The sequence below is a fragment of the Protopterus annectens genome, chromosome 2.part1, assembly GCF_019279795.1.
Source record: "Protopterus annectens isolate FY-2018-M chromosome 2.part1, PAN1.0, whole genome shotgun sequence".
In the NCBI taxonomy this organism is placed as follows: domain Eukaryota; kingdom Metazoa; phylum Chordata; order Ceratodontiformes; family Protopteridae; genus Protopterus; species Protopterus annectens.
The window spans coordinates 263,553,245-263,570,491 of NC_056729.1; the positions used below are offsets into that span (position 1 = coordinate 263,553,245).

Sequence of the window (17,247 nt, forward strand, 5' to 3'; positions counted from 1 at the left end):
AGAGTAAAGGCCGCTGAAGAAAACATATGCTTCCCATACCTTTCCATTGTTTGAGACTCCTTATTCGGCAGACGGAGAGATGAAGAAGTTTCAGCTAATTTCTTCTTAGTGGCCGCCGCTGCCACCATAGCACCTAGTGGGACACCTTTGGTTAAGAATTCCTTGTTGTCCAGGGCAGTTATAAACTTTCTGGGCCTCCTCGGAACAGGTTCCATGGATTCTGGAGAGCCCCACGCCTTTTGACTGACTACGCCAAGGAGCTGGTCAAAACGCAGAGACACCCAAGAAGTGGAGTGTCGAGATCCAAATGCCTCCAGGTATACAGACTCAGCTTCAGCAGGGGAGAGGGTCTTCCAGCCACCTCTCTGCTTCAGGATCTCTAAGATGTCGGAAAAGGAGACATCCTCAAAGGATGACCGTGGGGACCCTTCTGAATCCTCTAAGTCCATATCTGATATGACAGACTCAGGGGAGTCTAAATGTTTCTTCTTACAAGTCCTCTTCCAAGGGACCTCAGGAATACTCTGGGGAAATTTCAGAAGAGAGTGGGATCGCCCATTGGGGCATCCTGGGGAATTGGCTCTCTATGCTTCGGCTGGAGGGATAGTATAGAGATTGACACCGGTCCTTTTGGGGGAAGAGTAGCTGGAGCAGTCTGGGGGGACAGCACACTCCTCATCACCTCGAAGGCATCATGATCCTGGATCGAGAGAGCTTCTGGCTTCGGAGAGATGGGAGACATCCCCTGGGCCAAGGAGGATGGCTCCGAGGCTGATGTGGGTGCCGAACTCACCCACGCCGAAGCCCCGAGAGGAAGAGTCAGATCAGACAAGGGTCTGATCAGACTCTCCTCCCAGGACCCGACAAGGGAGGGTCGGCTCCTAGACCCCTTGAGAGAAGACAGCATTGAAGAGGTCAGAGCAGAAGTCGGGGCCGAGACACCGGCTGTTGTTTTTGGACCCGACGGTTCCACCGCAAGGACATCCAGGCACTCCGGTTCCGAAGTCATCCAAGTCACAAGAGGAACAGAAGACAAGGCAGGTACAGATGTCAGCTCCACTTCCATATGGACTGGACTCAAGAGAATTTTGGCTAGGGCTGGAGTCTGAAGCAACCTCTTGACCACCCGCTCCACATCATCATCCGAGAGACTCCTGGAGGATTGAAAGGAAAAAGTGGAGGATTTATGACTACCAGCCACTGGCTGCAAAAGTGGTGACTGGGGCATAGAGTAAACTGGTTCCAGAGTTGGGGACCAGCTCCTTTTGTGGCTGCGAATCGGCTCTGATAAAGCTGGTGGAGCCGATGGAGTTGTCATCTTTTCAGGCCTGACAGCCTTCGGATCCGAAGTTGCATGTTTGACAGGTTCTTTGTTGACTCAGACGCCAGAGCCAAAGAAGATTTTTTTTAAAGATTTCCTGATGTGGGAGATTGGGAGGATTAAGACAGCTAATTCCCTTCCAACGTCACATCAACCTTAATTAAGTAAACCCCTTACAATCAACTTATTTCTGCATTCCTGCAGGACCCTGGAACTGAACCCATGACAGACAGAGCAGGAATCTTGCAGATCAACTGCACCTAAGCAACAGACACAGCTAGTGTGCCCGTCAGTCAGCGACATTTTCTGTGTGCATGAGTCACACTTTTTCAAGCCCAATTGTTTGGCTTCCTTAGAACTTTTCTCTCCGGTATCTTTAGACATTTTATTTTGCAACAAAAAGAGTCAAAGAGGATAAGTACACAGGAAGGTACAACAAGTATACCTATCACAAAAAGAAATGCTTTAAACTTTTTTATTTTAACAGGAGAAAAGCTAAAGAAGAGGTCTCTAATTTAAACAACAATCTCTTCTAGCCAGAGGAGATGTCTGTAACTGAAACGACGAAACCTCAGGGAGAAAGGTAGTAGAAAAAAGGGAAGCAGCCCTCTAATTAAAATGGGCTAAAATTAAAAAAGGACAAAAAAACGAACCCTCTAAATTAAACAGGTTCGTTCAGGACAAACTTCAACTTTAATAGGATAGGGTTAGAAAAGGCCTGCGAAAAAACGACGGCCCACACAACACTACAAGGAGAAGAAAAAAAACTAATTCGGAACAAACCTGAGCTTTGCCATAAAGGTGTCCGACATAACTGAAAAATGCTTTGTGGTTAGCCTTTGTTTTGGAAGCTAGTTTCGATTCATAATTGGCTTTGGAGGTTTTCACTAGTTATCTAATTTGCTTGTTGAGGCTAAGGAGGGAGGTTTTCCAATTGGGAATTTTTGCCTTTTTACCCTTGGACAACAGTTTCTTCCTTTTGTTGTAAAGCCTGTTGATATAGGATGTCCACCAGATAGGTTTGTGCTTCCTTGAGGAACAGGTTTTAGTTCTGTTGGGTATGGCTGAGTTCATGCAATTCTACAAGTGCTTGTATACTGCACTGGCATATTGTTCAGCATAGTTGTCTGCATCCTATGAGGGGGGCGGTGTTGTGAAGCTACTGATACCATCACTTAGAAGATTGTTAGTCAATTTTTGAGAAGTTTTTTTAGCCTGATTAAAGCTTGGGGGGGGGGGCACTGGATGGGATAGACACTTCGAATGAGATAGACTGATGGTTTGATCTCAACCAGGGAAGAACTTACTATGGGGGGTGGTGCAGTGGTCACCCATGTTGGTGAGAACCAAGTTTAGAATGCTATCTCCCCTTGTGGGAGATGACACAAGCTGGTCTGGTGTGTTAGAACTGATGAAGTTAAGGAATCATTGGGTGATTTCATTAGAACAGGAATGATTCACCCAGTTTATGTTGGGGTAGTTGAAGTCACCAAGGATCAGGGCATTAGGGGGTACCTTGATGGAGTCAAGTAGGTCCAGGTAGGAGGAGTGGGTATCCTGAGTCATGAAGGGGGGGTCTATAGGTGGCTATAACTTGGATGGGTGTCTTGCCAGTTGTCAATTGCACCTGGTGAAGGTCTACTGCATCATGCTGGCAAACCAGTCTGGACGTGTGTTTGACTTTAATGAAAACAAAAACTTCACCACCCTTAGTCTTCCCGACCTCATTTTGAGGTCGGAATGTGTGGAATGGGGTATAGCCTGGTAAAGGCAGGGGTGGTCTCCTCAGCCTTAAACCAAGTTTCTGTGACTGCACAGATGTCGGCATCTTCCAGTGCAAGGAGAGCCTCCAGTGAGTGCATTTTCAGGTTAAGGCTCCTAGCGTTAAGCAGCATGACCTTCAATTTGCATTTTGAAGGATCTTTTATGTTGGAATATTTGTCTGTAGGACGTTGCCTAAAAAAGGCACAATGGGGGAGGCAAGAGCCTTGGCCAGAATCCTGAATCCCTGGGGTGATAATTGGAGGCCATCTCTGGCAAAGCATCGAGGCCCATCAACCATGTCATCCCAGGCAGACAAATACTGGATCCCCTTGGAATGACACCAGAAATTAAGCCAATTGTTGACATCAATTATTTTTTTGTTGGTATTGTGGTATCACTCTTGGTGAAGGTAGGATGTTGCTTAGGGCTAGGGTCATACTTGCCTGGGACACATACTTTGACAGCTCAATCGTGTCTCTCTTCATATAGTCAAGGGAGGTACATCTCAAGTTATTCACACCAACATGAACAATGACAGAGTCATACTTGTACCTGTTGTGGAGAGACTTTAGTGTGTGCATAATGTGGTGGATTCTGGCACCTGACAGACAACTGACTGTGATCTTCTCCTTGTCGAGCCTGGTTAGGGGGACATCTGTGGGTCTCAGAACTGAGTCGCCAATAACTAGTATGTTTGGTTTACTGTTGTGCCTTATGGGCTGTGTTTGTGAGACACTGGTTTGTTGTCTGCTGTCTGTGCTGTGTTTAGCATTGCGTGTGGAATGCTTGAGAGTGTGTTTTGGAGGTCTCTGCTGTTTAGGTAAATTTTTACTGAGGACCTCTGTATAGGTGGGTGGGTGTTCTGGGCGATGTGGTGTGGTGTAGATAGGCCTGATTTTGGGAGTAGCAACCGGTAGGCCTCGGCTGGGGCAAGGTGGATGCAGCCTTCTTATGCAAGGCCTCAGGGTCGGACCTGAAGGAGATGTTCACATTATGCCCGGGACACAGGCAAACAGCCAAATCCTGAGGATAGTGAACCAAGGTGAAGATCTGACGATGAGCGACTCCAGAAACCCCTTCAGCAGTTTGAGAGTGGTTGTCAAAAGTAGAACATGTAAAGTGGCTCTGGACCCAAATGATGAGCTAAGTCCTTCAGTTTGTGCGGAAGTAGAGGGATGTGGCAGCATGTCGGACTCTGAATGGGTCTCAACAGAGGCCTGTGCCACAACCTCAGTCATTGGAGGTGACTGCAAAGGCATCTCACCTTCTTCAATGATAATCAACCCTAGGTGGACAGGTGGAAGGTGCACAGCCATCACCCAATACCCTAAGTTGTGGGCTCTTTTCCTTCTTATGCCTATGAAGATTAACCTCAGCCCAAACAGTGGATGAAAAGGCACTAGAGACTTGCTAAAGTGCTTAGCTAAAATCCCAGTCCTACACTTGATTGTTCTACTGTTAAAACGAGCACAGAACCAACAGATATGTCATGTTCTGGGCCCAAACATGTTATACAAAAGGAGAAAAAGTCCTGGTGTGTTATTGCATTGCCATGGTGGATGCAGTTATTAACTTTCTCTGACATTAGTCAAGAAACATATATAAATTTCCCCAATGGGGTACTTAGCTTTAGACATCATCTTTCTCTGGCGTGGAATGACAGACGCACTGACTAGCACTCTGCCTCAGGCTCTGATGGCAAGAAAGAACTGAGGTTATGGCGCCAGCTGACTCCTTTCATATCAAGACCTCTTGATGTCATTCAGGACATCTGCCACATTCATGAGGAGGAGAAAATTCTCTGGTAGTTAGGCTGGCCAAGGGCTTCCACGGCAAGAAATCCTATCAGTTATGACTGCAACAGTGAAACATGAAGATCATCATATGTTAACTATTCAGCTACATTATATTACACAAAACATGGGTCAACTACTCACCTACATTACGTTACACAAAACATGTGTTAACTACTTAGCTAGGTTATGTTACACAAAACATGGGCTAACTACACAGCTTAGTTATATCACATAAACATGGGTTAACTATTCAGCCTCGTTACATTACACATATACTCCAGCCGCTCTGACGTCGGAGAGAAATGCGACATCAGCCGACGTCAGACCCAGACTTTGGAATCCGGCCGACCGAGGGCTGCCTGAGGCAGGACAACCCATATGTTATGACTGCAGTTGCATTCTTGAAGGACATCAAGGGTTAACTACTCGACCAGCTGGAGCATGTCATCAGGCATCTTCAGCATTGTCTTTGCCAGCTGGCATAGTACAAAACAACCACCACAGCATGGATAACCACCCAACAGTGTGCATAATGGCTCTAGATGAAGGTCACTGCTGATATTACACCCTGACCCCATGTGCAAAAAAATGAGGAAAAAAGGGTTATGGATACTTGGACTGCACAATGTTCCACGCTGTATACAGCTCATCTTTCTTGCAGTCTTTAATATCAACTTTGTTAATGTACCTCAAAGCAGTCACTGTTCTCATTCACCATTTGACAATAACAATTTTTATGTGTTTATACTCAAGGCTTTCAGTTCAGCTTTGACCATATTAAAAGCAAACTATGGAGTTCAGTACTTGAATGTGGCATCAAAAACACAGTTAACATAAGGACCACCAAGATCCAAGGAATAACACTACAAGTACCACTCAGTTTGAACTCCACTGCCAGTCAATCATCCGCTACAAAGGCAATTCATTAGTTTACTGCATTATACCTCTAAACTGCAGAGCCCATGACAACTGCCACTACCTGTGACAACAGTGGAAGATAAAAAGAAGTTATGAACTCACCATAACGTTCCATCTGAGTTGTTGCTTTTCATTTGCCTTCAATCTGTGGTGACTCAGATCAGGCACGGGCCCGACACAGCCACATTTTCTAGCATCAGATCAGAGGTCCAAGCTCCTCCCCTATCCATAATGCCCCCTGTCTCCCTGCTCCCCTCAGATAGAGTTTGCTGCCGACCATAACACCATGAGCTAACCATAAGCCTAACTCCTTGGTATTAGTATCTTGAAAGCACCATAGGGCAGACAAAAGCTTGCCAGAATAAGGGCCATGTCTTATCCACCCAAAGCACAGCACAGCCTGCAAAAGGTAGGGGAAAGAAGGAGGGACGGCTGAAGACAAATGAAAAGCAACAACTCAGATGGAACATTATGGAGAGTAAAGTACAGTTGTGTATACTTACCATAAATGTAGATGTTCGAGTGTATTCACTGGTGCAATCATCACCTGTGGGTTATCCCCTGATGTGGTAGCCCTCGGCAGGCCCGAATACCAGAGTCAATGTTTTTCTGCATCAGCTGCTGCTGCCTGTAGACTGACGTCAGGTCGTCAGTGCTATAAAGTAAGGCAGCTGACGCCATTACATCAGTTTTTCTTGCCTTAACCAATCAGAAGCCCCAGGAGATAAGGCACAAAAGACTTGGTGGTTAACAACCACCCCAAGAAGGTTATAGGGTCATAGGTTCATAGGTTCATAGGTAGGTATTAGGCTATTGGCCCTAGGGCCTATATAAGCCTAGCCAAAAAGGTAAGCTGGCTTTCGCCACCCAAGAAAATTATTTTCCTGCTCCCCCGTCGAGCAGAGCCACAAAAGTGACCCCCGGGGTGAATTTCCTATTTCCCATCCAATCATCAAGATTTTTCTTGAAGAGTGCTAATGAGGAGCTTTGTTTGATATAGATAGGTAGTTTGTTCTGGAGTATGGGAAGTCTCTGGGACAGGAATCTATCCCTCCAGCATGTTCTATTTATTGTGGTAACAAGGTTTAGGTCCCTAGAGTGTACAGCTTGGAGGTACTGGGATTTCTTTAAGTGGAGCATGTCCAACAGCTCTTGGTTTGACATAGCTTTGTATGTTAGGCAGAGATCACCTCTGAGTAGGCGATATGCAACAGAGTAAAGCTGGAGTTTTTTGAGACTGTCTACGTAGGGCATCTGTTTGAGGCTGGTAATCCTCTTTGCGAGGTATTTCTGCACCCTTACGTCTCCCTAATGAAAGAAGATATATGGGGTATGGAGGGAGGGGAAACCAGGACTGCAACAGTTAATACACTCGAACATCTACATTTATGGTAAGTGTACACAACTGTACTATGTTCTTCGTGTTACACTGTTGCAGTCATCACCTGGGGGAGGATTCCCAAAGCTAAAGAGAGGGGTGGTAGGATAGTCTAGAGACGTAGGCAGGGGTAAGGAGGTCCTGCAGTACTGCAGAGGCAAACCCTGCCCTAGCCTTAGAGAAAAGAGAAGGTGGTAATGCTTTGTAAAGATATGGAAAGAGGTCCAGGTGGCAGCTTCCAAGATGTCCCTGGTGGGGACTCCTCTGAGGAATGCTGTGGAAGTAGAGGCTGCCCTAGTGGAATGGGTCCGAACAGACTTAGGGGGAGGTTTCCCATTAAATCTGTAGCAGAAATGGATACAGTGTGATATCCATTTAGATATAGTCTGCTTGGAGATGGGCTTTCTCCTCTGCCCCTAGGGCAAAACTAACTAGAAGTTGGTCCATTTTTCTGAAGGGTTTAATATGGTCTAGGTAGTATCTGAGCTGCCTGTGCACATCCAGGGAGTGCAGAATCCTTTCCCCCTTGTATTGAGGGCTGGGGAAGAAGGTAGGCAGATGAATGGCTTGGTTGAGAGTCACATCAGATATCACCTTGGACATAAAGGAGGGGTTAGTCCTAAGGGACACCCTGTCTGCATGGAAAATTATGAAGGCCTCAATGGCCATCAGTGCCTGGAGCTCAGAAACCCTTCTGGCTGATGTGATGGCTAGCAAAAAAGCAGTCTTCCAGGAGAGGAATTTCAGTTCTGCTGAAGCAGTAGGCTTGAAGGGGGGCAAGGTCAGTTTTTCCAGAACAAAATTAAGATCCCAGGCTGGTGTGGGAGGCCTTCTGGGAGGTCTGATGTTAGAAGCCCTCTGAGGAATTGCTTAATCAAAGGGCTGGTCTGTGTTAAACTGAGCTGAAATGGCTGAACCATGGGATCTTAACAGAAGAGTAGGAGAGGCCACTATTAAATAATTCCACAAGACAGTCCAGGATGAGAGGGACAGAAGGTTGGGTGGAATTGGCCCCCCTGGACTGGCACCAGGAGCAGAATCTTTTCCATTTCCCTGCATAATATCTTCTGGTGCTTGGCCTTCTGGCCTCTGTGATAATGTCCGGGACCTGCTTGCTTAGCAGGGGCCCTTCCCTTATCTTGGGAGTATCAGCCATGCTGATAGCTTGAGAGTCTGCAAATCTGGGTGCAGCATTTCTCCCCCTGCTTGGGTCAAGAGGTTTGGGATCTGGGGAAGTTGCCAGAGAGGATGTGATGTGAGGCTGCGTAGCAAGGGGTACCAATGTTGCCAAGGCCAATCTGGAGCAATGAGGATGGCCTTGGGCCCCTCCTCCCTGATCTTGAGGAGTACCTTGGGAACAAGAGGCAGTGGGGGGATAAGTGTACACAAAGAGGGAGTTCAAAGGGAAGGTTAAGGCATCCACCTTCCATGCTAGATGGTGATATTCCCTGGTGCAAAATTTCTTTAGCTGATGGTTGAGGTGCGAAGCAAAGAGATCTACCTCTGGATTTCCCCACATTTCAGTGACTTGCCTAAAGATTTTGTGGAGCTGCCATTTGTGGAGGTCCAGAATGTGCCTGCTTAAGTGGTCTGCCACAGTGTTGTTAGTACCTGGGAGGTACTGATCTATAAGGTGTAATCCCATGGAGGAGGCAGTCAGCCAGAGGTTCATGGCTAGCCTGCACAGGGGGCAAGAATATGTCCACCCCTGTTTGTTGATGTACCACATTACTGTGGTGTTGTTCGTTTTGACAAGGAGAACCCCTGGCCTGAGATGAGGCTGGAAGGATGTCAGAGCCTTCTGCACTGCAATCATTTCCTTCTGGTTGATGTACAAGGGAAGGTGTTGGGCATCCAAAAGACCATGGGTGCACCTGCCTCCTAGATGGGTGCCCCAAGCGACATCAGAAGCATCGGTGGTGAGGGTCTCGCCTGTGGGGTGGTGGTTGAAGGGGAGACCCTGGTTCGTGGCACATGCCTCTGCCCACCAGTTCAACTCTACCCTTATACAGGGGATCGGAGGGAGAGAGGTTTCCAGAGGTTGTGAATGTTGGCACCAAAGGTTCCTTGGGTACCAATGAAGTTTCCTCATGTATAGTCTGGCCAGTGGAATCAGAAGGATGCAAGAAGCCATGTATCCCAAGGCTTGCAAAAACTTCCTTGCTGTGAGGTGGCTTTTGGACGCCAGCTGGGTAAAGGAGAGAGACAGGAAGCTCTGCTTCTCTGTGTGTAGGAAGCCCATTTGGGATGCTGTGTCCAGCACAGGTCCCAGGAAGATGATTCTCCTGGAGGGAGTCTGCTTTAATTGCCTCTCATTGATGGTGAACCCCAAGGAAGTTAGGAGGGTTTTGACTAATTGCAAGTCCTACAGCAACTTTTCTCTGACTGGATGAGGCAGTCGTCCAGATAGGGATAAATCTGAATGTTTTTCTGTCTGCAAAATGTTATGGCCGGGGCCAAACATTTAGTGAAAACCTTGAGAGCAGTAGATAAGCCAAAGGGAAGAGCAGAGAACTGAAAGTTCTGTGAGCCTTCTCTGAAACGCAGGAATTTCCTACAGGACTCCCTTATGGGGATATGGAGGTATGCATCTTTTAGGTCTAGGGTCACCAACCAGGCATTTTTTGTCAGCATTGGCAGTAGCTGCTGCAGGGTTAGCATTTTGAATTTGGGGACCACCAGGGATGTGTTCAGCATGGACAAATCCAGGATAGGGCACCAATTGCCCTCTTTTCTGGGAACAAGTAAAAGCCTTTGTCTGCTTGATCTATGGGTACCAGTTCTACTGCCCCCTGGTCTATAAGAATTTGGACCTGCTTTAAAGCCTCTGCCCACTGATTGTAAAGTAGGTCTGGGTACCTTCTGGGAGTTCGTTGAAAGTGAATTTGTATCCCTGGAAAATGATCTTTAAGACCCATTGATCCTTGGGTACAGACATCCAATTTTCTTTGCAGAGGGACAGCCTTCCTCCGAGATTTTGGGGGAAAGGGGGAGTCATTGTGAGTTTTTGCCATAGAGGGATGGCTTAGAACTCCCTGCCCTAGGGGTGGAAGTGGTCCATTGTTTGGCTCTCTGCTGTCCCTGCTGTAGGGACCTAGTGGGCCTGTCCCTGCGGGGCTTAGCTTGCCCCTGTTTATTGGGAGCAAGAAAGGCCCAGTGCTTAGATGGAAAGTTCCTACTGAATCTAGGAGGCTGAACCTGAGAAATATTTAACTGTTTGCATAGATTTTGCTTTGTCTTCCATTTTTTTAAGCACCTCTTCTGCTTTTTACCTAAACAGGCGGTCTTTGTCTAAAGGTGCATCAATTAACTTCAACTTGACATGATCAGGTAGAGGTCGTTCCTTCAACCATGCATGTCTCTGAATGACAGATCCAAACACTGCTGCCCTGCTAGAGGCTTCTAGTGCATCATATCTACAGTGTAAAGAGTGCCTAGCCACTTGACAACTGGAGTGCAGTAAATCTGCTAACTCCTTAGTACTGGCACAGTCAGGAAAAGTAGAAATTTTTGCTTTAATAGTTCTAAAGTGTGCTGTTGATATTTTAACATATGAAACTGACAGTAGAAGCTCTAATGGCTAAGGTTGCACAGGTGTATTCTTTTTTACCCCATCTGTCCATCCAGAGCTCTGGCATCTTTATCAGGAGTAGGGTTCTTTGCAGAACTAGCCCTGGCTCCTTTGGGGCCCTGTGTAATGACCTTCGAGTCTGCAACAGGATTTCTGTACGGGTATTTGAGTATCTGGTACTCTAATACCTGTCAGGCTTACTGGGAGCAGGAGGAAGGGCATCCGGGGCTAAACTGAATTCAAGGAAAACATCATCCACCACTTATAAAACAGAGGGGATGGCAAGGGGTCTGTGCTGAGGAAGGTCTAGAAATTCTCTTAGACTTTTCTTGGACTGAGGGAAATCCTGAGATTCCCATGGGAAATGCTCCTTGAGGGTATGGAGGGATTTCCCAAAGGAGAAGTCTTCTGGTGGGGAGGCAGAAGGGATGGATTCCTCTGCATCTGAACCCTCATAAGCAGTAAGAGGTTGTTGATCCTCTTTAAAGTATGAATAATTTAATTCCTCAGAATCTTGCTCTGTCAATAATTCAGGAGAAGGGTGTCTTTTCCATTTGGAAGAAGAGGCTTGACTGCAGCTGATAAGGGAAATAAGATCTTCTGCCATCTTAAGCATCTGGGTCTGGGGTGGAGGGGTGGGAGGAAGATGGTGGCTAGAGGAAGATTTCCTAGGGGTGGCCTGGCTTCTAGGCCTAAGAGAAGTCATTGGTCTGAGATTAGTGGTAGTCGGGAGAGAAGACGTCAGTTTCTAACTGGAATCGGTAGTGCAAAAGACATCCTCAAAAGCCAGTGCCTGCTTAGCGGTTCCAGACCCAACCGAGGCATAGACAGCCAAAGGCTCTGAAGATGAAGATTTCTGCAGCATACTGGACTCTGAAAGGGTCTTGGTAGAGGCCTGCATAGCAAATGCATCGGGCATCAGGGGCTGCGAAAGCGCCTCACTTAATTCCAGAGTACCGACGACCTGTTTAGTGGAGGAGTCGTCGGAAGGCTTGACCTTGTGAGGTCTGTCTCTATTCTTATCCCTATTCTTTTTCGGAGGTTCTGTGGATCGTTGGGTGACCGATGCCATATGGGAAGATGGAGGATGAAAATAGCTATCTAAAAAAGTGCTCTCCGACAAATGGTTCTTGTGTTAAAGAAGGCACAGAACCGACAACAGGCTACATCGTGGTCCGGGCCTAAACAAGTGACACAGTATGAATGGATGTCTCGGTGTGGGATTTGCTTTCCACAGGTGAGATAATTGTTAACTTTTTCTGACATTGGTTAGTGCAAGAAAAAGAGATCCCCAATGGGGTACTTGGCTTTAGACGTTTTTAGCTATGATCCAAACTCTGGTAGCGACCGACCGGCACACTTGCAAACTGCTTCTGCTATGGGCTACATGGCAAGAAAGACTGATCTAATGGCGTCAGCTGCCTTCCTTTACAGCACTGATGACCTGACGTTGGTCTACAGGTGACAACAGCTGACGCAGAAAAACATTTGACTCTGGTATTTGGGCCGGCCAAGGTCTACCACAGCAGAGATAACCCACAGGTAATGGCTGCAACAGTTAAACACGAAGAACATCTTCTTTATCTGAACCTGTTTTCATTTGCTCTTCAACCTGTGGGACAGAGTCCCCAGCTACCACAGACCCTGGGAGGTCCTCATGGAAGGATATTCCAAAGCACGGTGGAGCCAAAGGTTGGCCTGCCTCTGGACAGGAGATCCAACTTATAGTGGGAAATAAACATGTGCAAAGATGCCCAAGTAGCCACAGAACAAATGCTATCCAATGAAACCCTAGATCAAAAGATAGCTGAAATAGCCATAGACCTAGTAGAATGTGCCTTAATTTGACATGGGGGAGATAAACCTTTGGCTGTATATGCCCGAAGTATGCACTGGGAGATCCAACGAGCAATAGTCACATTTGGCACAGGTTTCCCTAAAAAGGGCTTAGAAAAGGGAACAAAAAGTTGATCTGACTTGCGAAAGGACTTGTTCTATGCAAATAAAAACGCAACTGTCTATGAATGTCAAGCAAGTGCAAGAAAACAGGGAGATTGATAACCTAACACTGGATTCCGAAGCCACTTTTAGGAAAAAGGAAGGGTTCATGCATAAGGACTCCCTATCTTTGTAGAACACCATATACGGAGGCTTAGTAGATAAGACTTGAATTTCTGACACTTTTGGCTGAAGTAATCGCTACCAGAAAAGTTGTCTTCCAAGACAGAAATTGCAAATCCACTGTAGCTGCAGGTTCAAAGGGGGAGGAAACCAAAGCTTGTAGAACTAGAGTAAGATCCCAAGGTGGCGTGGGGTCCTTGACTGGAGGCCAATGTAAAAAGGTACCTTTTAAAAAGGCTTTACAAAGCTTGGAAAAAGCTACGGAAGCTGAAATGTCTCCTATATGAAAATTGAAAATAGCTACCAGCTGAACCTTAACCGTAGAGAAACTGGCACCCTGATGAACAATATCTGCCAAAAATTCCAGAATACCGGGAAATGGAGCAGTGAAAGGATCCAAATCATGTTGGGACGCCCAAATCGAAAACCGTTTCCACTTACTGGAGCAAACATTTCTAGTGGACGATTTGTGAGCCACTACCAAAATTTTCTTAACCGGAGAAGAAAGCTCAAGCGTCCTAGCTATCACTGGAACTGGACCAGCCAAGCTGTAAGCTTCAGACTGACTTAATCTGGGTGTGGGATCCCTGAGGGATGCAAGATCAGATCCGGAACCGGAATTAAATGTCCAAGGAGAAGACACTACATGAGACCACAGAGAGGGGGAACCATACTTGGCGAGGCCAGAAGGGGGCAATGAGGATCACTAAGATCCCCAGCCATCAAGCTTTCTGAATGAACTTCCATGTCAGGGTAAGAGGAGGATAAGCATACAGAAGACCGGACGGCCAAGCATGCATAAGAGTGTCATGTGATCAATCTGTTTGCTTAAATGGGTGCTACTATGAAAGTGCTCCAGTGGCATAGAGGGACAGAGCCCTGACTACGGCTTAAGCGACTTGGGTTTGAGAAGCAGCTCAGGTGACTGAAGGGTGGGCAGGGATGGATGTGTTCCCAGCATACAGGGGAAGGTTGGGATGTGGGCATCTTCTGCACTGATACTTGTTGGAGGCCAGGGATATCACATGGTAAGGGGGCATAGTCCAGTGATGAAGCAGAGGGGGGAACTTGCCTGAGCTGCTGTTGAGGCAAGGTAATACATTGTAATGTCCCCACTGCATGTCTGTATGAACTGAAATTACCTCAAACACCGAAACAGAGGGGAAATGGCAGGTCATATGAAAAAATCTATGGCTGATTGAATGACACCACTATCCCCCCAGGACTTTCTTAAACTTTTCGCTGACCCCAGCAAAAATAGGTGATAGACCAGGGGTGAATTATAGTAGCTGGTAGATACAGTGATGGACATGGGGCACTGGGATGGCTGTCTGGATGAAGGAAGGGGACCTAAACAAAATGGTTTCTACAATGAGAAATCAACATGCTATTTCTCACAACACAACCCTGACACTGTGAAATCTGCCTGTTAAATTCAGTGTAATAAAGTAGCTCAAGGCAATTTTTTTTTGGAGGGGCAACCTCTCCTGCATCCTCACACACTCTGAATTTATAGATATCAATGTCCCTGTCGTACAACACAGTGGGGAAGTTAAAACTTCCCAAACAAACACACAGTAGTCTTAGACAAACCACAGTCTGAAATGAACAAACAAATGATTTCTGAGCTTTTCTGCTCTAGAACAATGCAGCGTGACCATTTAAATGCTATATTGTTGAAGTTTTGGTAGATTCTGAAATGCAAAATACAACAGTCACTCCTTGTTTGTGGTATAATATGTCTTGTGCAAGGCACACTTACAAAGTGCTTTTATGTTTATCTTGCATATCCTTTTGTTTTATTCAGGAATAAAGCATCACAGGATAACAAAATGTTATCGACACACCATGAAATGTATCCCACTACTCACGTAGCACAAAACTGGGATGTCCCACATTCTGATTGTTTCCCACATACACTGCAGTGGTCCCTGCTCCACAACGTCAAGTTACCATGCTAAGATTTGTGAATTTTGCGTGGAATTGCATCAGCAATGTTTGGGCAATGTGGGCTTCTGAATTTTGTGTGGAATTGAATCAGCAATGTTTGGGCAGTGTGGGCTTCTGAATATTTCGATTTACTGCATCTCTGATGTTCGCCATTATTAGAACAAGTTCTCATCGCATATTGCACCTGGATGATATGTTTTAGAGAGCAGGTACATTAAACTGGTGAGCTAGTGCTCTATCATCAAAGGATTGATCATCTTATTCCCATTATTCCTCAAGTTAAATGAGGAATTCTTCACCTACGTGAAAACACCAAGTGTAAGGGAACCCAATACCGATCAATGTCTACCCAGATGCAAATGCACACACATCATTAGTCTTGGAGTTCTCACACACACACACACACACACACACACACACACACACACACACACAATAGTTACACGTACTTACACTACAGTGTGCAGAGTGGAATTGAAAGAAGTGATCTCAGCAAATCTGGAAATGCCATCATAACCAATGTTATTTCCCTCAAGCCTATGAGCAAAAAAAAAAAAATGCATTAATCATTGTTATATTACCATACCAGCAAATAACCTTGCATCAGAAAAATGACTGATTTTATACATGTCTATATCTATGATACAAGACTTCTGTATCTGTCTATACACACACACACACATTAAATATATATACATATATATATATATATATATATATATATATATATATATATATATATATATGTATGGCTTGCTGACGTTTGACTGAAATGACAATGTTGAAAAGAAAATTTGCCTTTTCCCCACTTTTGTGCAATCCGGAGTTGGTATATGCAATTAGCTAGTAGGGGGTGCAGGGGGGCTTGCTCCCACCCTCGCATAAAAATAGGTTTTCAAACTTTGAGTTTTTGACATCTTAGTGTTTCAATGTTTTGTCATTTTGATGAAATGTCAGGAAACCGTGTGTGTGTGTGTGTGTGTGTGTGTGTGTGTGTGTGTGTGTGTGTGTGTATATATATATATATATATATATATATATATATATTTACATTTTCAACCTTGTTTACATTTTCAGTAAGAATAGCTTCAGGAAGCACAATTTACATTCAGTGAAGAACACAATATTTTATCAGTGGTGTTCAGTTTCCAGGCATGTTTAAGAAAGACAACTTTGTCAATGAAGTTTTCAAGATACACTCCTGTCAAAACACAGATGCCGTGCTGTAATGTCCACTCACTCACTCACTTTCCACTCTTCCTAATGAGAGTCAAAATGACAGTATACCATGAAGGGGCAGTCTAATTTCCACTTCCTCCAGCCACAGATGTCAGATAATCATGGGGGAATCTCCAAGTACCCTTCAACAGCTGAAATAAATTATCTCTCCATTCTGCTCCACAATCGAGAAAGGATCTCCTTACAGTAAACCTTGCCTGAAATAACATTAATGGGAGTCACCCAGGATACATCCTTTTGGGATACCAGAACTATATCACTCTATTCTTTTTCAATCTAATGGAACTGTGCCTCCACTCCAAGACTTTTCTGCATCACTATGTCACAGAGAGCAAGCCCAGTGACTTTATGTAGAAACCCCACTTATCTGTATCTTACATCTTCAGTCTCAGTGAATTAGTTATTACCCACAGCTTGTAACTATAGATGAGGACTGAGATATAAACTGACTGGTACAGTTAAGCTCCCATCTCACCAGTAAAAACTGTGACTAATACCACAGTTCACATGTCATGGGCTTCAGACCAGTTTTACATTAAGAAGGTTTGCGGTCTGCACTGTTGTGGCAGGACAGGTAGCTTACATCCTTCGAATATGGGAGTTGCTGATTGAAGGCTTAGTGTTTGTTATTCTAAAAGTGTATTAGTTCTGGTTTAAGCACTTGGGATTCGGGCCAGTTATTTTACATCAGGAAGGTGTGGTCTGCACTCTTGTGGGAGGAGAGGGTAGATTCTGCCCTTCTGAGCTGGGAGTTTCTGGTTAAAGGCTTATTGTGCCTGCTTATTTGAACTGTTTCTTTCTGAAACTGGTATGCCTTGTTTGCTGTAGCACAGACTAAATTCAGACATGCTGAATCTAGCTTCATTTGTATAACTTGGGCCCTAATCCAGGCCATCTTTTTTTGGAGAAGGTTCCCCTGCACCCTAGTGGCAGGAGTGTGCAAATAGAACTTGTCTGATAGAAGACTGCTGGAACGGGGCTCAGTTTTTAGCATTTTATTAGTTAATCGGTTCATTTGTTTAAATAAGTTTGCTCATTTGCTACTGTTATATTAAAAAAAATACACTTTATGCATCGCCGCTTAGCTAGGGTTAAACTATTCCCTGCGCCATAAAGTCTGCTCCTCAAATTTTCCCTTAGAACTAGCTAGTTTTTTAGTTTTAGCACTCAAATCTGTTTCTTTGAGCTC

The 17,247-nt window shown here is 45.3% G+C and overlaps 1 protein-coding gene across 1 annotated transcript in view; it reads right to left on the bottom strand.

Moving 5' to 3' along the window:
* LOC122794012 (protein NLRC3-like) overlaps positions 1-17,247 on the bottom strand; it is a 470,375-nt gene that overhangs the window by 57,579 nt on the left and 395,549 nt on the right. Inside the window, exon 7 of the mRNA XM_044062116.1 lies at positions 15,273-15,356. Within this exon, the coding sequence (XP_043918051.1) occupies positions 15,273-15,356 (84 nt within the window). The remainder of the gene's footprint in view (positions 1-15,272; positions 15,357-17,247) is intronic.